This window comes from Lissotriton vulgaris, chromosome 10 (genome assembly GCF_964263255.1).
Source record: "Lissotriton vulgaris chromosome 10, aLisVul1.2, whole genome shotgun sequence".
In the NCBI taxonomy this organism is placed as follows: Eukaryota; Metazoa; Chordata; class Amphibia; order Caudata; family Salamandridae; genus Lissotriton; species Lissotriton vulgaris.
In genome coordinates, this window is record NC_141698.1 from 449,154,453 (window position 1) to 449,171,935 (window position 17,483).

The 17,483-nt window shown below is 46.9% G+C and overlaps 1 protein-coding gene across 1 annotated transcript in view; it reads right to left on the reverse strand.

Annotated features, from left to right (window-relative positions):
• IFT140 (intraflagellar transport 140) overlaps window positions 1–17,483 on the reverse strand; it is a 1,373,663-nt gene that overhangs the window by 1,032,703 nt on the left and 323,477 nt on the right. Inside the window, exon 5 of the mRNA XM_086941301.1 lies at window positions 11,691–11,833. Coding sequence (XP_086797427.1) covers window positions 11,691–11,833 — 143 coding nt within the window. The remainder of the gene's footprint in view (window positions 1–11,690; window positions 11,834–17,483) is intronic.

Sequence of the window (17,483 nt, forward strand, 5' to 3'; positions counted from 1 at the left end):
CCGTGCTACTCTGAACCGCCTTGAGGATGAGCTGTTAACAGCTGAAAGTGAAGTCCTCGCGGACCCTTCGCCGAAACGTGAGGCTCGACGTCTCGAGTTGCTACTGGAGTTCAGGGACACAGCGGACAGGGAGATGCGGTTTAAGGGCAAATACCACACGGCGCGCCGATATGGTGAGGGAGATCGGCCTGGCAGACTACTGGCTCAACTGCTACGCCCGCCACAGCAGGCCACATACATCACTGACATTACAGACGTACACGACAGGCACCACTTTTCTACCCCCGATATTTGCAATACCTTTTTAACCTACTACCGCCATCTTTACACATCTGCCCTTCCGGATGATTGCCGCGACCCCGGGTCCTATATTAATGAAATTGCCATGGTTTACTTGGAGAAGTATATGCAAGAATTTCTGGCTCATCCCATCACACCGGAATTGATCGCTGAGGCAATTGACTCCTTGAGGGGGTTTGCTGCGCCAGGTCTGGATGGTTTCACTGCCGATTTTTACCAGGAATACAAAGAGGAGCTCGTTCCCAGGCTTGTTGAAGTATATGCGGAGACTCTGGAGTCTGGTGTTCTTCCCCCCACGCTCCGGGAAGCGGTCATCGTTTTGCTGCCCAAGCCGGGACGCGACCCCACGGTCTGCAGCTCCTACCGTCCGCTTTCGCTCCTTAATCTTGATTACAAGATTTTGGCCAAGGTCCTGGCGATGCGGCTAGCACTGCTGGTGGATTCCATTGTTTCGCCGGCACAGTCTGGCTTCATCCCCCAGAGATCAACCTCCTTGAATCTTCGTACACTTTTCTCGGTCCTCCATAGGATCTAACCCTCCACTCAGGCGGCAGCGGTATTTTTAGATGCCGAAAAGGCATTCGACACTTTAGAGTGGCCTTTTTTCCTGGAGGTGATGCGGAGGATGGGCATGCCCGCAATGTTTGAAGCGACAGTGGAATTGCTGTACACTGCACCCACGGCTCGCATTCGCCTCAATGGCACCATCACTGATAGGTTCACCCTCTCCAGAGGCACCCGACAAGGATGCCCCTTATCCCCTCTCCTTTTCATTTTGGCGATGGACCCTCTGGTTCGGCACTTCCAGGAAAAACACCTATACAGGGGGCTCCAATTCCGCACTGGCCCTCTATTGGTCTCCCTTTATGCAGACGATATGGTCTTATATGTCCGCACTCCGGAGGCCAACCTGCAGCCACTACTGTCGGAAATTGCCCGATTTGGTGGGTACTCCGGCCTCAAGGTTAATTGGCACAAATCACAGCTATTTCCGCTCACCCCCGCCACCACACGGTGGCCGTGCTCCCTCCCTTTGGAGTGGTGCGAGAACTCTATCAAATACCTTGGGATCCACGTACATCATGACACTGTGTCCATCATTTGCCTGAACTATGGACAAGCCTTGGATTTCTTGGAAGATAACACGGACAGATGGCTTCGACTCTATCTGTCTATGGCTGGCCGGATCGCCATTGTTAAAATGGTAATTCTCCCCCGTTTTTTGTACCTTTTCAATAACATCCCAATCCCTCTAACCAAGGTCTTTTTCACACAGCTACGCTCTACCCTGCTGCGGTTGGTGTGGGGGGGTAGACACCCCCTCGTAGCCTGGCGCACACTGACACTGCCATACGAAAGGGGTGGCTTTGGGGTCCCGGACTTTTACCTCTACTACCTAGTAGCCCAATGTTCATACGCCCACACTTGGTACCATCCAGATGCCAGAATTCCACATTTGAAACCGGAGGCTGATGCGGCGCTCCCGGTGTCACTTGATGCAGTCCTCCCCAAGGGTCTCCCTCGAGACCCGCACGATATACACCCACTCACCATGACGGCCTGGGCTTGGGACAAGATCAGGCGCTTACTCCACATAGACACAATGTACTCCCCTGCCCTTCCTTTACCCAACCCACACTGGCTCCCCATAACGGGCGAATCTGTGGTTCGTCGCACGCTATCCAAATTCCAGCTCCGCACGATCGGTGACTTGTTCCCCGACGGCCACGCTTTCTCTATGACAGAAGACCCCCGTTTTACCGACCGAACATTTATGGATGCTTTAATCCTCATGAGACTGCGTGCGATGTTACGGGCTGCATTTCCCACATTCCCCCTTCCACCTGATGACAATCCTGCGCTTACATTCATTATACAAAACGACTCAGGGGCTCACGTGGTGTCCAAACTCTATAAGTTGTGTTTGTCCTCTCTTCCATCGTCAGACGGGGTGGTACGCGCTGGATGGGGACATGATCTGGGCATGCAGATTTCAGACGACCAGTGCGAAGCATGTTGTGCTATGACCAGGGAGGTCACCATGAACAGTAGACACAAACTCATACACTTTAAATTCCTGCGAAGGATGTATCACACACCAGCGCTCGCTCACAGGATAGATGCCAATAGACCCCATGTATGCCCCAGGTGTAATGCCCCGCAGGCAGACTTCGCACACCTCTCCTTGACTTGCCCGAGACTCCACACTTACTAGGTAGAGGTACACAAGATTTTGGGTGACATATTGGGTTTGCTGTTAACTGTCACACCAGAAATCGCACTCCTAGGCTATGTGACAAATTTCCCCCGCAAACTTCGTAAATTGGCGTCCATTTGTTTCTTCTTCTTATTATTATTATTATTATTAATATTGCATTTATATATGGCACGACAGCTACCCTGAGGGTTTCCCGGCGCCCTGGATCAATGTTACTGAAAGGAAACAGGGGACAATTATTGATTGAACAGCCATGATTTCACTCCCTTGCGAAAGCGTAAATAGCATGGTTCTAGCCGTAATTGGAGGCGTAGTGAATTCCATAGTGTCGGCGCTAAGAAGGAGAAAGAGCGACCCTCCTAGTCGAACCCTTTTTATCTTGGGCACAATGAATTTCGCTTGATTCATTGAGCGCAGGTTACGCGCAGGTAGGTATTTCTGGACCATTTTACATAGGTACTCGGGGCTTTTCCTAAGCTGATTCTGTGCATATAGCACAGTGCCTTGAATTTTACTCTGCTGGACACTCTCAGCCAGTATAAATTTCTAAGATGGTCTGTCATCCTCGTGCGTCCTGGAAGATTGAGGAGCATTCTGGCCGCGGAGTTTTGTACTACTTGCAGTTGGTTCAGAGTTCTATTCGTAGATCCTAGAAATAGTACATTACCGTAATCTAATCTAGACGTAATTAATGCCTGTATAACAGTCCTCTGGGCCCCATCTGGCAGTTGCCACAATATTTTTCTCAGCCATTTGAGGATGAGAAAACATGTGGAGGCCGTTTTGGCTGTGTGTGTCCACATGGATAGTTTATCATCGATTATGATCCCTAGATTACGTGTGGATTGAACTGCGGTAGGGATGGCGCTCATTTCCGCGGGCCATTGAGTTGGGCCCCAGAGATTCTTTTGATTGCCAAAAATTAACAGCTCTGTTTTTTCCCCATTCAGTTTTAGTTTTTTAGAGTGGAGCCAGTTGGCCATTTTGAGTAGTCCAGATCGAAGGGGAGAGATGTCAGATTTTTCTGAAGGTGTAAGGGAGAACACAAGTTGTGTGTCGTCAGCGTATGAATGGATGGTAAGATCCATCTCTTCTGCAATTTTGGCTAGGGGAGTGACATACACATTAAAAAGGAGGGGGATCAATATAGAGCCCTGGGGCACTCCATAGGGGGACGTATGTATTTCAGACCGATTGCTTTTGGAGAAGACCTTCTTCTTTTTGGATGGGACACTTGCAGTTTTCCGTTTCCCCATAGTAGCTTGATTATACAGGGACAGAGTGTATCACAATTACAACCAACAACTAACGCTTAAACCAATAAAAGGACCAGAGTTTATCACTAGTGAGGGAGTCAGCCTTAAACGGGTTCCCCCTTTCGGGCAGCATACACAGTACCTTCAAGTGAGTATCCAACAGAAGCAACCAAGAGCTGTGGCCCAGCCCCACCTAAGTTCAGGAGTCCAAAGCAAAATAGCAGAAAAGGAGATCATTGTGTGCAAACTGCAGTTATTTTAAAGTGCTTCCGTAAGTATCAAAATATAAGTTTGGCCACTGCCACAATACCTTTCAATTCCTGGGTCGGGAGTGTCGGAGGGGTTGACCAGCCCAGCCTCTTCCGGCCTCTGACGGGCGCAGATGGGCCCGCCCTTGGCGCGGGCATTGCCCGGGCAGCGCCCGGGCACGCTCGCACGCATCCCGTGCTGCGGGAGGGCCATTTATGAGGGCCTCTGGTGCCCTCCGGCAGCGTCACAGGCCCTGCGCCTCGCAGGGGCTTCTGGGGATTGTTGGCACGCCGAGCCGTTCCCCTCACGGCTGCTCCGGCGGCTCAGATGGATTGTCAATGGCGTCCCAAGGGCACCTGCAGGGGTAGGTAAACTTAAAAGCTTTGGCCGCTCCCCTCACGGCAAAAATCTGGCACCAACTCTTTTGCGTCTCGCGCTGCGGAGGGCCGGGCCGATTATGAGGGCCTCTGGCGCCCTCTGGCAGCGTCACGAGCCCTGTGCCTCGCAGGGGCTTCTGGGGATTTTAGGCACGCCGAGCCGTTCCCCTCAAGGCTGCTCCGGCAGCTCAGATGGCTTGTCAATGGCGTCCCAAGGGCACTTGCAAGGGTAGGTAAACTTAAAAGCTTTGGCCGTTCCCCTCACGGCAGAAATCAGGCATCAACTCCTTCGCGTCCACACCTTACAGTTAACATGGACAAAACAAAATATTGTGCTTTGGGAAGAGAGATCAATATAGGAACTGGTTTTTGGGGCAAACAAAACTAGAAGTGGTTAACAAATATAAATACCTGGGAATATGGTTTGACAGGTCACTGAAATGGAGTACGCACTTGGAGGCCCAGAAAGCCACAGCTTTAGCCTCGGTCTGTGGGCTAAAAAAAATCAATCGTAATTATGGTGCTATGTCCCATAGACCCCTATTGAAGGCATTTAATGCAATGATCCCTCCACAACTGCAGTATGGGGCAGAAATGTTATGTTTAGGAGGGAAAAGTAGCTGGGACAGCAAGGAAGATAAATGCTTAAAAGCATTGATGTCACTGCCTAGCTCATCAATGATCCAGGCCATTAGGCTAGAGCTAGATTTGATATCATGGAATGTCAAGGTCCTAGTGTGTTTACTTAGATTCTGGAAACGACTGGGGGCAGGGGAAGATGGTAAAGTGTTGGTTTGGTGTATGAAGGAGATACAGTTGTGCGAACTAAAGTGGACGAAAGTAATAAGAAAGAAACTGTACTCCATCTGTGAAAATTTGAAGGTGAAAATTGACCCCCAGTCCTTGCATATTGATGAAAAACAAAAAGTGTACTCAAATCCCTACGAAAGGAAAAGTACAGACTAAGTGATTTGGAGTATTTGAGACAAAAAGAGTCTGTGCAATTTTTGATAAATAGTTGGAGGTATGAAAAACGGTATCCTTACCTAGATACCCGACCAAATCAATGGCTCAGAATGGAATTTTTTTTTTTTTAAACCTTTATTATATCGTTCAACACAAGATACAAAAGTAGCCCTGCAACAGCAGGGGCCGGTACCACATGTATGCAACACGGATCAGCAAAACCAATAACACAGCTATTCAGCCGACAACCCATGGGTCTGGCAGCGGTAAAGGATAGACGGTGTATCGGAAACATTTCGAATCAAGGATATGAATAAAGTTTCATTTTATATTTAACCCCCCTCCCCTCAAGAATGAGATAAAGAAGAAAATACAGGATATCCGGAGCTACACACTCGGAGGTACAAAAATGCGGGTAGGTGTTAAAAGTAGTCATGAATCAAAATAGACCAACAATATAAATGCAAGCGCCAGTTAGTTCACTAAGAGTAAAGAACAAAGCTACCTATCTATCATCGCAGCCACCCACCCCAGACCCCGCCCACTCATCTACTTCAGGATAAAACCGAAAGTTATCGCTACCGGACCCTGCAAGAAAAAGAAAAAGAAAGGGGGCCATAGAACACAACAAAGGCAAAATAACAAATCCCCCTCACACCCCCCCACCCTGCTGCCCCGCAATGGCTATGGCCTACCCCGCTAGCAGCGCGCCTGTCGCCCAGAGGAATACCCGAAAGAGAGAAAGAGAGAAGAAAAAGGGGACATAGAACAAAACAAAGGCAAAATAACAAACCCCCCCCACCACCCTGCACCCCTGCAATGGCTACGGCCTAACCCACTAGCAGCGTGCCTGTCGCCCAGAAGCATCCCTAAAAGAAGAAAGTAGCAGAGGAGGAGAAACAGAAAAACACACTCCCGGACTCCCCTATCCCCACCAGATGCGACCCCCCGGAAACAAGTTCAAAATAAATGCACCGAAATACACTATCAATCAGGGGAAGCACCAAACATACCACCGACTCCCGCAGTTAACAGGTCACAATCCCAACAGCAGAGTAAATTGTCGTCCCATATCCTGAAAAGCCCCACAAGTTAACCCTGGCCAGTACGAATGTTCACTGGAGCATTTATAACCCAGGCCCCAGCAACAGTGAGAGCGATTAGGCTTGCATGAAAATTCAAGTCAGTACGAACAAGCCAAGTAAAGGATAAGAGTTCACGGTCCACACAAAGCAAGCGAGGAAAAGCGTGGCAGAATGATAAAACTCTCCAATAGTCACAGGTGATCTTGTTAAGGCAGTCAAGGTTGTCCATAGTGAAATTCGGCGAGATAGGGTTCAAGCAGGGAACGCAGACAATGTTCATGGGCGCGCGATCCGTAGTATAGGAATCCGCAGCGCCAAAGGGATCCGGCGTCTGCACGGGGACCTCGAAGTCGGATATACGATGTTCCGTTGGCACCAACGCTGGCTGCAATGATGGCAAAAAGCCGCTGCCTGGTCTCAGGCAAAGATCGTCCATTGTTACCGACAGTGCCTGGTAGTTGACGGTGATCTGTGAGTGGAGCCCTCTAATGGCCGCCATTACGGCGTGCAGCGGTGGCGAGTCTTCTGTCTCCTCCATCTCCCCTCGCAAGCCACAGATCAGGATGCAAACCCCGTAGGCCGGTTTCCCGGGGTAGCAAGCAAATCTGGAGCGGACACCAGCAACGGGCGCTCTCACCTCACGACGTTACTCCTTTGCCGCTGATCAGGGCTCCCGTCCTCACTCCCACGACAAGCTTACTGTGTCTCCGGACGTAGGATACGGGGCCGCAGTAAACGATGTGACACGCCTTAGCGTGTGTGTTGCAGGCAGGATATGAAATCGCCGTGAAAAACAGGAAGATTATATCTCCGTTCGGGAGACCGGACAAAGCCCAGGGTTCACAGCCGATGTTGTTCAATTCCAGCCCGGATGGGTTGGAAATCAAGGCCCCGGCTTCCGCTCCGGGTAGGCCGAGAATAAAACACGGCGTATCTCTGTCACCCGGTATGATAGAAAGTTCGGGATTGCGCCTTCAGAGTCAGTTACTCCTCATACATACGGGAGTTCGGCGTGAAGTCAGGATAATTTGCAGGATATACGAGCTGCTGGCGGAGGTCGGCGGAGCCGGGAGTTTATGCGGCCATCTTGGTTGCTAGCGTAGCTCCTCCCCCCCAGAATGGAACTTTTAAGAATGAGAGTAGGCATTAACCCCGCTCGAGCCAATGACAAAATAAAAGGAATACTGACGGACCATGAGGACAGGTGTAAATGTGGGATGGGTATGAAATGTAATTGCCTTCACATTCTGGTGGATGGCAAAAAATTGCTAGACAAACGAAAATTGTTCCTATGTCCAGGATTTTTAAAGTATGGGATTGGGTCACGGATGCAAGCAATTGAGCTCCTCATGGACATGCAGTTACTCGATATAGCAATAGCAGTGGCGAAGTATATCCAGGCGGTTAAAAGGTTACTCATGGAATATGGAATGGAGGAGTTGTCCGTGTACTGACAAAGAGAATTTGTAAATATGGTAATTTTAAGTGGTTTAAACAGAAAATCAAAACGTCTATATTATATAGGTGTTTTAGATTGTGTCCATAAATTGAGTATGTATTTGTTTTAACAAAACTAAGTGCAATTTTAGGATAATTAAGTTATCTGCTGTAAGATGATAATGAATTTGTAATAATCACTTTGTATTTTAATAATGGCTTTAATACAATTTTAATCAAAGGTTGTGTTTTAATGGTATGCTGTTTAATGACCGATGGTCAAAATAAACTTATCTTTTGAACACAATATTCTTTTGCCATGTGAAATGTCTCTTTTTTCAGTGTGATAATTGTGGAATGTTAGATTTGGTAGACTACTCACGGAGGTACCTGCAGAATACAGGCTTGTCCATGTATCTCAAGTAAGTTTGAAGGACAGATTGGAGATGCATTGTGATGAATCCTGAGAAGCTAATGAGTACACAAGTGTATTATTTCACTTTAACCTGATCAGACTATTTTATTAGAACTGTGCGTAGGTGTAGAATATGTTGTGTCATTTAAGCTTCTTCAGAGAATATTACAGTAGAGAATGCTTTAGTCTGTTTTCGATGCATTTTAGAGCAGAGTAGAAGGTTTTAGGGTACTCTCATTATGGGAGAACGAACTGACTCTTCTTAATCCTTCACTTCGAGGCGACCTTATACATGTTCGACCTTTATTTCTTATATGCCTGATTTGATTATACTACATCTTACTTGCTGTGTTAATATCTGAGTGATAGATATAAATGTCATGATTTTTGCCTTTTGTAAATGATTAACTTATGAGAAACCTTTATGGTTTGAAACATTACCCTTCTCTGTCTTTCTTCTGGAGTCTAATGTGCTTCACGTTGTTTAAATGTATTGATTTATGGAGGAGCCTCCGTTTTAAATTCCGATTCATCAGATAGAGCTTTATGGATCCCGAAATCTGCACATGTAAAAGTCCTAACACAAGCAAGTCATTTTTCTCCAGAACTGGATCCTTCAAAGCTTTACAAGCTTGAATTATGGCTACGAAAGCAGTACCAAAAAGGGTAAAAATAGCTAAAGTTGGGATGAGGTTCACCTTAATGAAACAGGTTCTGTAGCCCAGCTATTCAGACAGCAGTGTCTATCTTAACTGGATGTCAAGGCAATAATGCTTGGGGAGGTGTGTGCAGTAGCCCATGTAGCTGTTTTACAAACATCAGTAATAAACACGTCTATAATGCATGCCTCCCTCTGGTGGAGTGGGCTCCCATCTTGCCCACTTTGGCGTCATAGACTGATGCATGTCGTAATCCAGTAGGAAATGGCTTTTTAAAGAATGATTTACTTTTTTGGCATTGGCAAAGGAGGCAAAGAGCTGGCTGGAGAGTAGGAAGCCTTGTCCTGGCCATATAACAGGTCAGACAAAATCCGAAATGAAGTAACCTTTCAGCCACTGCAGAAAACTGAGGAAACGAAGTTGGTAAATGTAGTCTCATTGAGGTAAAAAATAGTTGCCACTTTAAGAATGAAATACAAGTCAGTCCACAGAGTACTTTTGCTGAACTTAGCGAATGATTCTTTGACAGGAAAAGGGTAAGCAAAACAGCCATCTTCAAAGGAAGCATCTGCAGTGGAGCCTTGTGAATGAGCATGAGGGGCTCAACGTGGGCGCTTCCAGCACAGGTGATCTCCCAGGCTGCTGGTTGTTTTACAAGTGATGCAAAAGCTGGAATTAGCTCTTTCATATACTCTTTGATCACTCTGATGGAGAAAAGGTAGGCCTGATGTATTTTGATACAGATGCCATATGAACACATACATATTGGTTACTTGAGACTCACTCTGGCCAACTACAGTAAGTGCGGAAGATCTCATGAGGCTGTCTTTCGAGGGTAATATGTTTCGGACAGTGCCTGGAAACAGAATTTTTTTAAACTTTAAGATAAAGACTTCCAAGTGTGAATTTCGGCCTGATCACCAAAACTCTATAGCCCCAGCGAAAGCCTTTAGGATAATCCAACAAGGTTCTTCTTTGCACTTTGCAGAAAAAACTGGAACTCAGTGGTATTGGATGAAAGGCATAGGCAAATATCCCATACCTGAGAGTCAAAAGCACTTCACCTTGATTCCCTGGATAGCACTATCTGCAGGCAAAGAACTGACATTTTGTGTTTTCCAGAGCTGCAAATAGGTTCAACAGCGGTAGTACCAGTTTTTGGAATTTTGATTTAGGTGCTTAGGGTCTAGTTACTAGTTACTAATAAAGACAACTGATATATTGACTTTTCTATGTGTCAGGAAATAAACAAAAATATGTTGTAAAACCCGTGAAACATGCCCTTCAAACAGTTTAGGAAGTCTGGAGACATACAGGAACAAGTCACCGTGAGGACGGTAGCGTTGCTACCACAACTATAGTGTGGACATTTATAATAGTGGTTTCCTTCCCCTGAAAGTGGGGCATACATTGCATATTCAAGCCCTAGTGACAAACGGTACCGGGGGATCTGGTCCCAGTGTGCCACATTCATGATCATTACTGTCCCCTCCCCCCACTTGGAGAGTGGCTCGCCAAACATCAACTTGAGAGGCTGAGAAGATATTGCAAGAGGAGAAATCCTGGAATGCATAGCAATTGTTGAAGCATCAGCAGAAGTCAAAATACCAGTTGTTGAGGCTTGACCTTCAACGAGAAAAGTTCATTGAGGCGGAGAGATGAGATGAGAAGGCTGGAGGGGTATGACCAGATCATGAGGTGTGACTTCAGGAGGGCTGTCTGCAACACGTGAACTACTGCAGAAAACACAAGCGTAGGGTGGACTGCAGACATTAATGATGCGGATGCCTGGATCACTGAGCCAGTGATAATAGAATTTTTCTGGAAGGGGCTCAAAATGGCAGAGAAACCTATTGTGCATGGTACGTGTGCTTCTGCTGCTTTGGCAATAATGAGGCCACTGACTGTGTGTCCTCTGTGCCCATCAAAGCTGTTGACTTAGTGTCGTTGGAAGGTGCGGCCCTCCATGCTGCAGGGGTCATCAGTGATTATTGTGACACCAACGCCGGATATCAAACCAAAGGTGATTCATGCTCCACCTTTATTTCAAGATTTCCCAATAGTTTCTCATCAGACACCAGAAGTCTGCTCCTTCGTAGCAGAGGTTGTAATGTGAAGTGCTGGATCTTTGAAGGGGAGGAGCTGGCAGGCACTTAAGAAGCCATCATTCTTGGGGCCTTGGAATCACTGGTTTAGGGAGAGCTACAAACTGATTTGCCACCGGACAAAGCCAATTCGAGGGCAAAATGTAACAGCCTTTTCCTGACCATCAGCTTTTTTGCCTGTGAAGGTTTTGCAGATGACAACATTACGAGGTGGAGTGACTGCACGATTTGCGTGGATGGAAAAATATTAAAGAAGCGTATGTGAAAAGTACTTTTTAAACATTGACAATTGAGGATTCCCAGCTCAACCGCACGGAATAAATCAAACATGTTACAAAGCAAGTCGGAGTTCACAACATTTCAACGGCAATTCGCCACATTGAATTACTCTGTGACTAGCACTATCGATAAAATGCAAAAAAATGCATTCATATCATATAATAATGTATTTCGAAGGAAATGTACATTCATAGATCATTTACCTTTGCATACCAATGTAACGAACAGCACTTGTGTCTTGAGAAACAACAGTGAACACACTTCACTCTTACATCAGAAGGTGGGGGCCTGTACCAGTGCCATGGGAGAACATTTCCCAGCAGGCTGCGAGGGGTGGCTCTTACCATCTGCTGTGCTGACGAAGAAGCTGTGTCCGTCCTGGGAGCCGATTTTCATTTGAGCTCCTCTGCCAGACTTCCTCCAGTTGAACATGTCCAGGGCTCTCTCATCACCACTAACAGCTGCCTTCGCCAGCAGTGCCAGGTCCCTGCGGGTGGTAAGCCTATGTTTAAAACCAGAGCTTGACTCTCCCTTCCCTGGCAACCCCGCTCCCCCAAGACACAAAAAATTATGACTATTTGGTCTCGACTCATGCACACCAGCAACTGTTAGACCGCTTGATATAAGAAATTTTCATATTTAATTGGATAATACGATTGTGTGTGTGTGTGTGTATATATATATATATATATATATATATATATATATATATATATATATATATATATATATATATATATATATATATATATATATATATATATATATATATATATATATATATTTATATGTTCTTTCAAATGACCACATATGCTTTACTGTCCTCTAGATATTATTGTAGTCCTGATGTGAATGTATCAATAAATAAATACATTAATTAAATGTTTCCCCGAGACTTTAATCCTGCTCTCGGCACATCCCTCTACAGATGAACAATTTCATAAAAATGTTGCTGCAGGATTCAGTTTATACTTCTGAACCCTCTGGCCATCCCCGCCTGAGCTGTCACATTCCTTCCAACTAACTTTTATCTAGAGCACAGCGGGTAAAATAGTTGACAACAAACAGAAACAAATATATACAGGCAAATGTTGCATCTTCCACTACAGTATGCATTTCTAAAACATTAAATTAGTTCCAAACTCCACACAATTCCCACCCACCACCCTAAAGCTATTCAATTCTCCCACTTGACTTTAACCACACAGTCCCTCAGTGGTGCCCTAATAGTGCTCCCTCCAACACCTCGGATAGCGAGATGGTGCCCCCCATGGGGACAGATCAACATGCTACCAAGCTTCATTTAATTCTGAAGGAAATACGGGACTATTGAATCGCAAATCGGAGCACTGTCCTCTAGTCTGAATTTACTACAGGCGGATCATAAAAAATTATCGGACAAAGTAAAGTCGAATAAACTTGCATTGGATGACTTGATACCACAACAGACTATGCACTCCTCCCAAATGGAACAGTTCCAATGGCAGCTGCGGGGCTTGCAAGAAAGGGTGGTTGACGCAGAAGGGCGATCCCGATGGAAAAGTGTTCGAATTCTTGGGATTCCAGAGCGAAGCGAGGGGTCAAATCCCACTCAGTTCGTGGAAACCTGGCTGAGAGACCACGTGGCGAAGGAGGGGTTGACGGCCATGTACTGTGTGGAATGTGCGCACCGAGTGCCACCGAGACCGCCACCAACGGGGGTGCCACCGAGACCACTGATTGCGCGTATACTGAACTATAAAGATCGTGATACAATCCTGAGGGGGGCGAGGGAGAATGCATCAATACACTTTGAGAACAAAACAATCACTCTTTATCCGGACTTTACCTTGGCGGTACAGAAGGCTATAGCCACCAACAAAGATGTGAGTCCTCCTTGTCGCAGTCCTCAGATGCAGCGACGATATTCTCTGATTCCGAGACTAGCTTGCCACTGTTTCCCTCCATTACTGCACAAATGGCCAGGGAATTCTAGAGTTCTGTTGAGGGGATGTTCGGAGGTGGTAATGTATGAGACACTCTGCATATTGCTTTGCTAGTGTGGGCGGCTGGTCGTGGGTTCGGAGGGTTGGTACTGGATAGGGTACTATGTAGATTTGTAAGTTTCTTTATTTTTACTACGCAGTGTAATGACTGTTTGCAGTGAGGCTGTTGCCACTTTCTCCCCCATGGCGACTGCACTATGGCATTTCTTATTGGGAGTCTATGTTGGACTTGTGTTTCATGTTTGGGCCTCTAGTGTTGTATGGAGGAACCCAATGTTGGGGACGTTTGTTGGGAATGCTTGCTCGGCCCTCATACCCCTGCTCTCCTGTAGGTTCGTACATAGTATTGTATTGATAGCACCACACCTCAGATTTCCCTAGGACAACACGTAACAAGTACAACTATTGCACCTGGAATGTAAGGGGCATGGGGTCAATAAACAAGAGACATCGTATTCTAGCGCAGCTCAATAGGAGATGGATAGAAGTTGGTTTCCTACAGGAAACACATCTAAGACACGACGAGGTGTCTAAATTACAGAAGAAGTGGCAGGGCCAATTGTTCTCTACGACTTATTTGGCCTTTGCTAGGGTTGTGGTCGTGTGGGTGCGGAACACTGTCCCTTTTAAGTTGTTGGAGCAAAGAATAGACATACATGGGCGATATGTCCTACTTCACGGTACACTGGATGGGGAGCACACTGTCATAAGGAGTTTATATGCCCCAAACACGGAGCAAGATAGATATCTTGAGATGCTTAACACGGCATTAACGGAGTGGTCTGACCATCGATGGGTACTAGGGGGCGACTTCAATGCGGTGTTGGACAAAGGACTCAGCAGGTCACACCCCCACTGCACGCAACTGAAAGTCAGAAACAGGCAGACGCACTTGCAGGTTGGGCTAGGGGGTGGGGACTGTATGATACCTGGCGGGTGAGAAACCCAGGACACAGAGAATATACCTTTTATTCCCCACCGCATCGGCTGCATACTAGGATAGACAGACTTTTCTGTTCGGAGGCGCTGCTTACCTCTAATGTCTGCGTATTACACTTGGGCAAAACGCAACGCGCTCTCAGTGGCGGTTGTACATTATTTTTCGGAGAACGCTGGCTCAGCTGGCTCGCGCCAAATTAAATGGGACGTATTTAAAACGGTTATACACAGTGTGGCCATCAATACAAAATCAGGAGTCAGGCACACCCTTATGGAAAGGTTAAGGAAAGTTGAGGGCAGGCTCCACGCATTGGAAGGGGAGGCGGTGGGAACGAGTGAACAACTTACGCAGCTGCAAGAAGCGAATAGACAACATGCAGAACTTTTGGAGGAATTGCACGTAATAGACTTTAAACTCTACACGCAGAAGCAACACGCACATGCCAACAAGGCGGGTCAGCTCCTGGCTAAATTAGTTAAGAATGCTCCCACACCGTCCCCTATACTAGAGATTAGAGATAATGAGGATGGTGTTGTTAACACACAGCTGGAAATCAACACAGCGTTTAGAGTGTATTACGAACATTTATACAGGCCACCCACGGGTCACCCTGACACTGACTTAACATCTTCCTTTGATGGAATACTATTGCCACAGTTCACGCAGCAGCAGCGTAAAAGACCTAGAGGGACCGGTGATGGGGCCAGAAATTAGAATGGCAATCAGGGCTCTTCCACACGACAAATCCCCAGGCAATGACGGATTACCCATTGAATTTTATGCACACTACATTGATTTGTTGGTGTCACGTTTGCAATGTCTATATCAGGAATTGCTGGAGTCCGGTGTGCTCCCTCTCACAATGCTATAGGCAACCGTGGTCTCACTATTGAAGCCTAGGCGAAACGGGACTGATATGTCTGGGTACAGGCCTTTATCTCTACTTAATTCGGAATATAAGATCCTGAGTAAAATATTAGCTAATAGGCTCTGTCAGTTTGTTCCAGCATTGGTATATCCCGATCAGTGCGGGTTTGTACCTGGGAGAAGCACGGCGCTGAATATTAGAAGGTTACATCAGGTTATGGCGGGTACAGTGGACACGGGAACAGAGGAAGGGTGCGTATCACTAGACTTAAAACAGGCGTTCGATTTGTTACACTGGGACTACATGTTTTATGCCCTCACCAGGTTTGGCATACCTGACAAATATATTGCATGGGTGCGGTTATTATATACGCGCCCCACGGCTCGCACACGCACGGGACAGCACATATTCCCACGGTACACCGTATACAGAGGTACCAGACATGGGTGCCCGTTGTCACCTTTACTGTTTATATTGGCTCTGGAGCCCCTTTTGAGTAGACTCCGCTCCCTGTCTGAGGGTAGGGGAATAGTCAGAGGTCCAATGACGCATATAGTCTCTGCATACGCGGATGATATTATATTGTACGTCAAAGACATGGATATGGACCTTGAACCCCTGCCGGCGGTTTTTGACTCATTCCAGGAGTTGTCTGGCCTCACAATTAATGCTGCTAAGTCCTATGCTTATTTCATTGATGGCCCTGCTTGAGCCGGTCGATTGCGTTTTGGTCATCAGGAATTTAATATAGCACCCAACACCTTTCAATATCTAGGAATACAGGTTTATCGCACTCTGACGGACTTGCTGGATGGTAATTTATCTAGAGCGATTGACGCAATTAGGGCACAGGTGAAGTTTTGGTCCTCACTTCCCCTGTCGGTGGCCGGGAGAATTGCCATTACTAACATGGTGGTGTTGCCAAAGCTGCTTTATTACTTCACATCCTTCGGGTTCTGATATCAGGGGGGGTTTTAGAATGATGGACTCACTACTGTCAGAGTTGATCTGGGCGCAGGGAGAAGACGGCTTGGCTTGGCGAAATTACAACTTAATACAGGACGGGGTGGCATGGGGGTGCCTGATTTAATGTAATGTAAGGTCCACTTATATAGCGCGGCTGTCACCCCAAGGGTATCCTGGCGCTTTAAGAGCTTTAAGAGCGTACTGTTACGCCAGCCAGCTACAAAGGCTGGCGTATTGGCTGGCGGGCCATAACCTGCATGATGTGGGAATGTCGGCTCGGGATAGGGACAGGGGTGATATTCACAAACTCCTTCTACCAAATGCCAAGATCCCACCAGCATCACCGCACTTATTACAGATAGCATTGCTGTACTGGAGATGGGCATTGCGATATACCAAACGCATACCACCATATGCTACTACTATTCCACTGCTGGGGATCCCTTTACAGTTGGTTGTGGTGTCTGCTCGTGCACTGGGGGCATGGATGCAGGGATAACTACAGTAGGAGCGTTCTTCTCGGAGGGGGTACTGATGACACACAAGGCCTTTGTGCGTGAACATGGAACTTCGGACACCTTGTTTCTTCTACATGCAGGTATCTCGAGATACATTAGAGACATTAGAGACACGTGGGCCCAGGAAGGTACGGAACGCATCCCGAACGACCTCGTCACAATGCACTACTTAATGGGACACAGGGCACACTTGACTAGGTGGCTGACACGGGGGATCCGCGCAGGCGCGGAGACCTCGCTGCAGGCGTTAGGGGCCAAGTGGGAAAGAGTTGTGGGTCGGGGGTTCACAGATAAGGAATGGGATACTATAGCGGGATACCCCAGGAAAGTATTGCAAAACTCTAAATTCTAATTTATACAGTTAATGCTATTCCACAGAGCATACCTCACCCCGCATAGGCTTAGTATTATGTTCCCTGAGGTGGAGGATACCTGTCCTCATTGCCACGCATCACACGGAGGCTTGCTACACATGGTGTGGGACTGTCCGAGATTAAGACATTACTGGATGTCAGTATGTCAGATTTTAACAGCTGTCGTTCCGGCACACAATAATGACACAATAGAGTATTGTATATTGGGCTTGGGGCCACGTGGGAAGAAAGGCAACCTATCGCATAGATTTGCTAACCTTGCACTACTACTGGCAAAAAGGAACATTACCATGAAATGAAAGGCCTATAGAGCGCCATCACTACAGGAATGGCATGCAGAGGTGATTAGATGGGGGGAGAGCGGAGGGAGCAGAGTAACAAAGGGAAGAATATAGGGGTATGCGCATGGCGCCGATCTCCTTGGAGTGGAATATGATAATAGAGGAATTCGCTACAATAGATATACTGGCATATTGAACGCAGGGG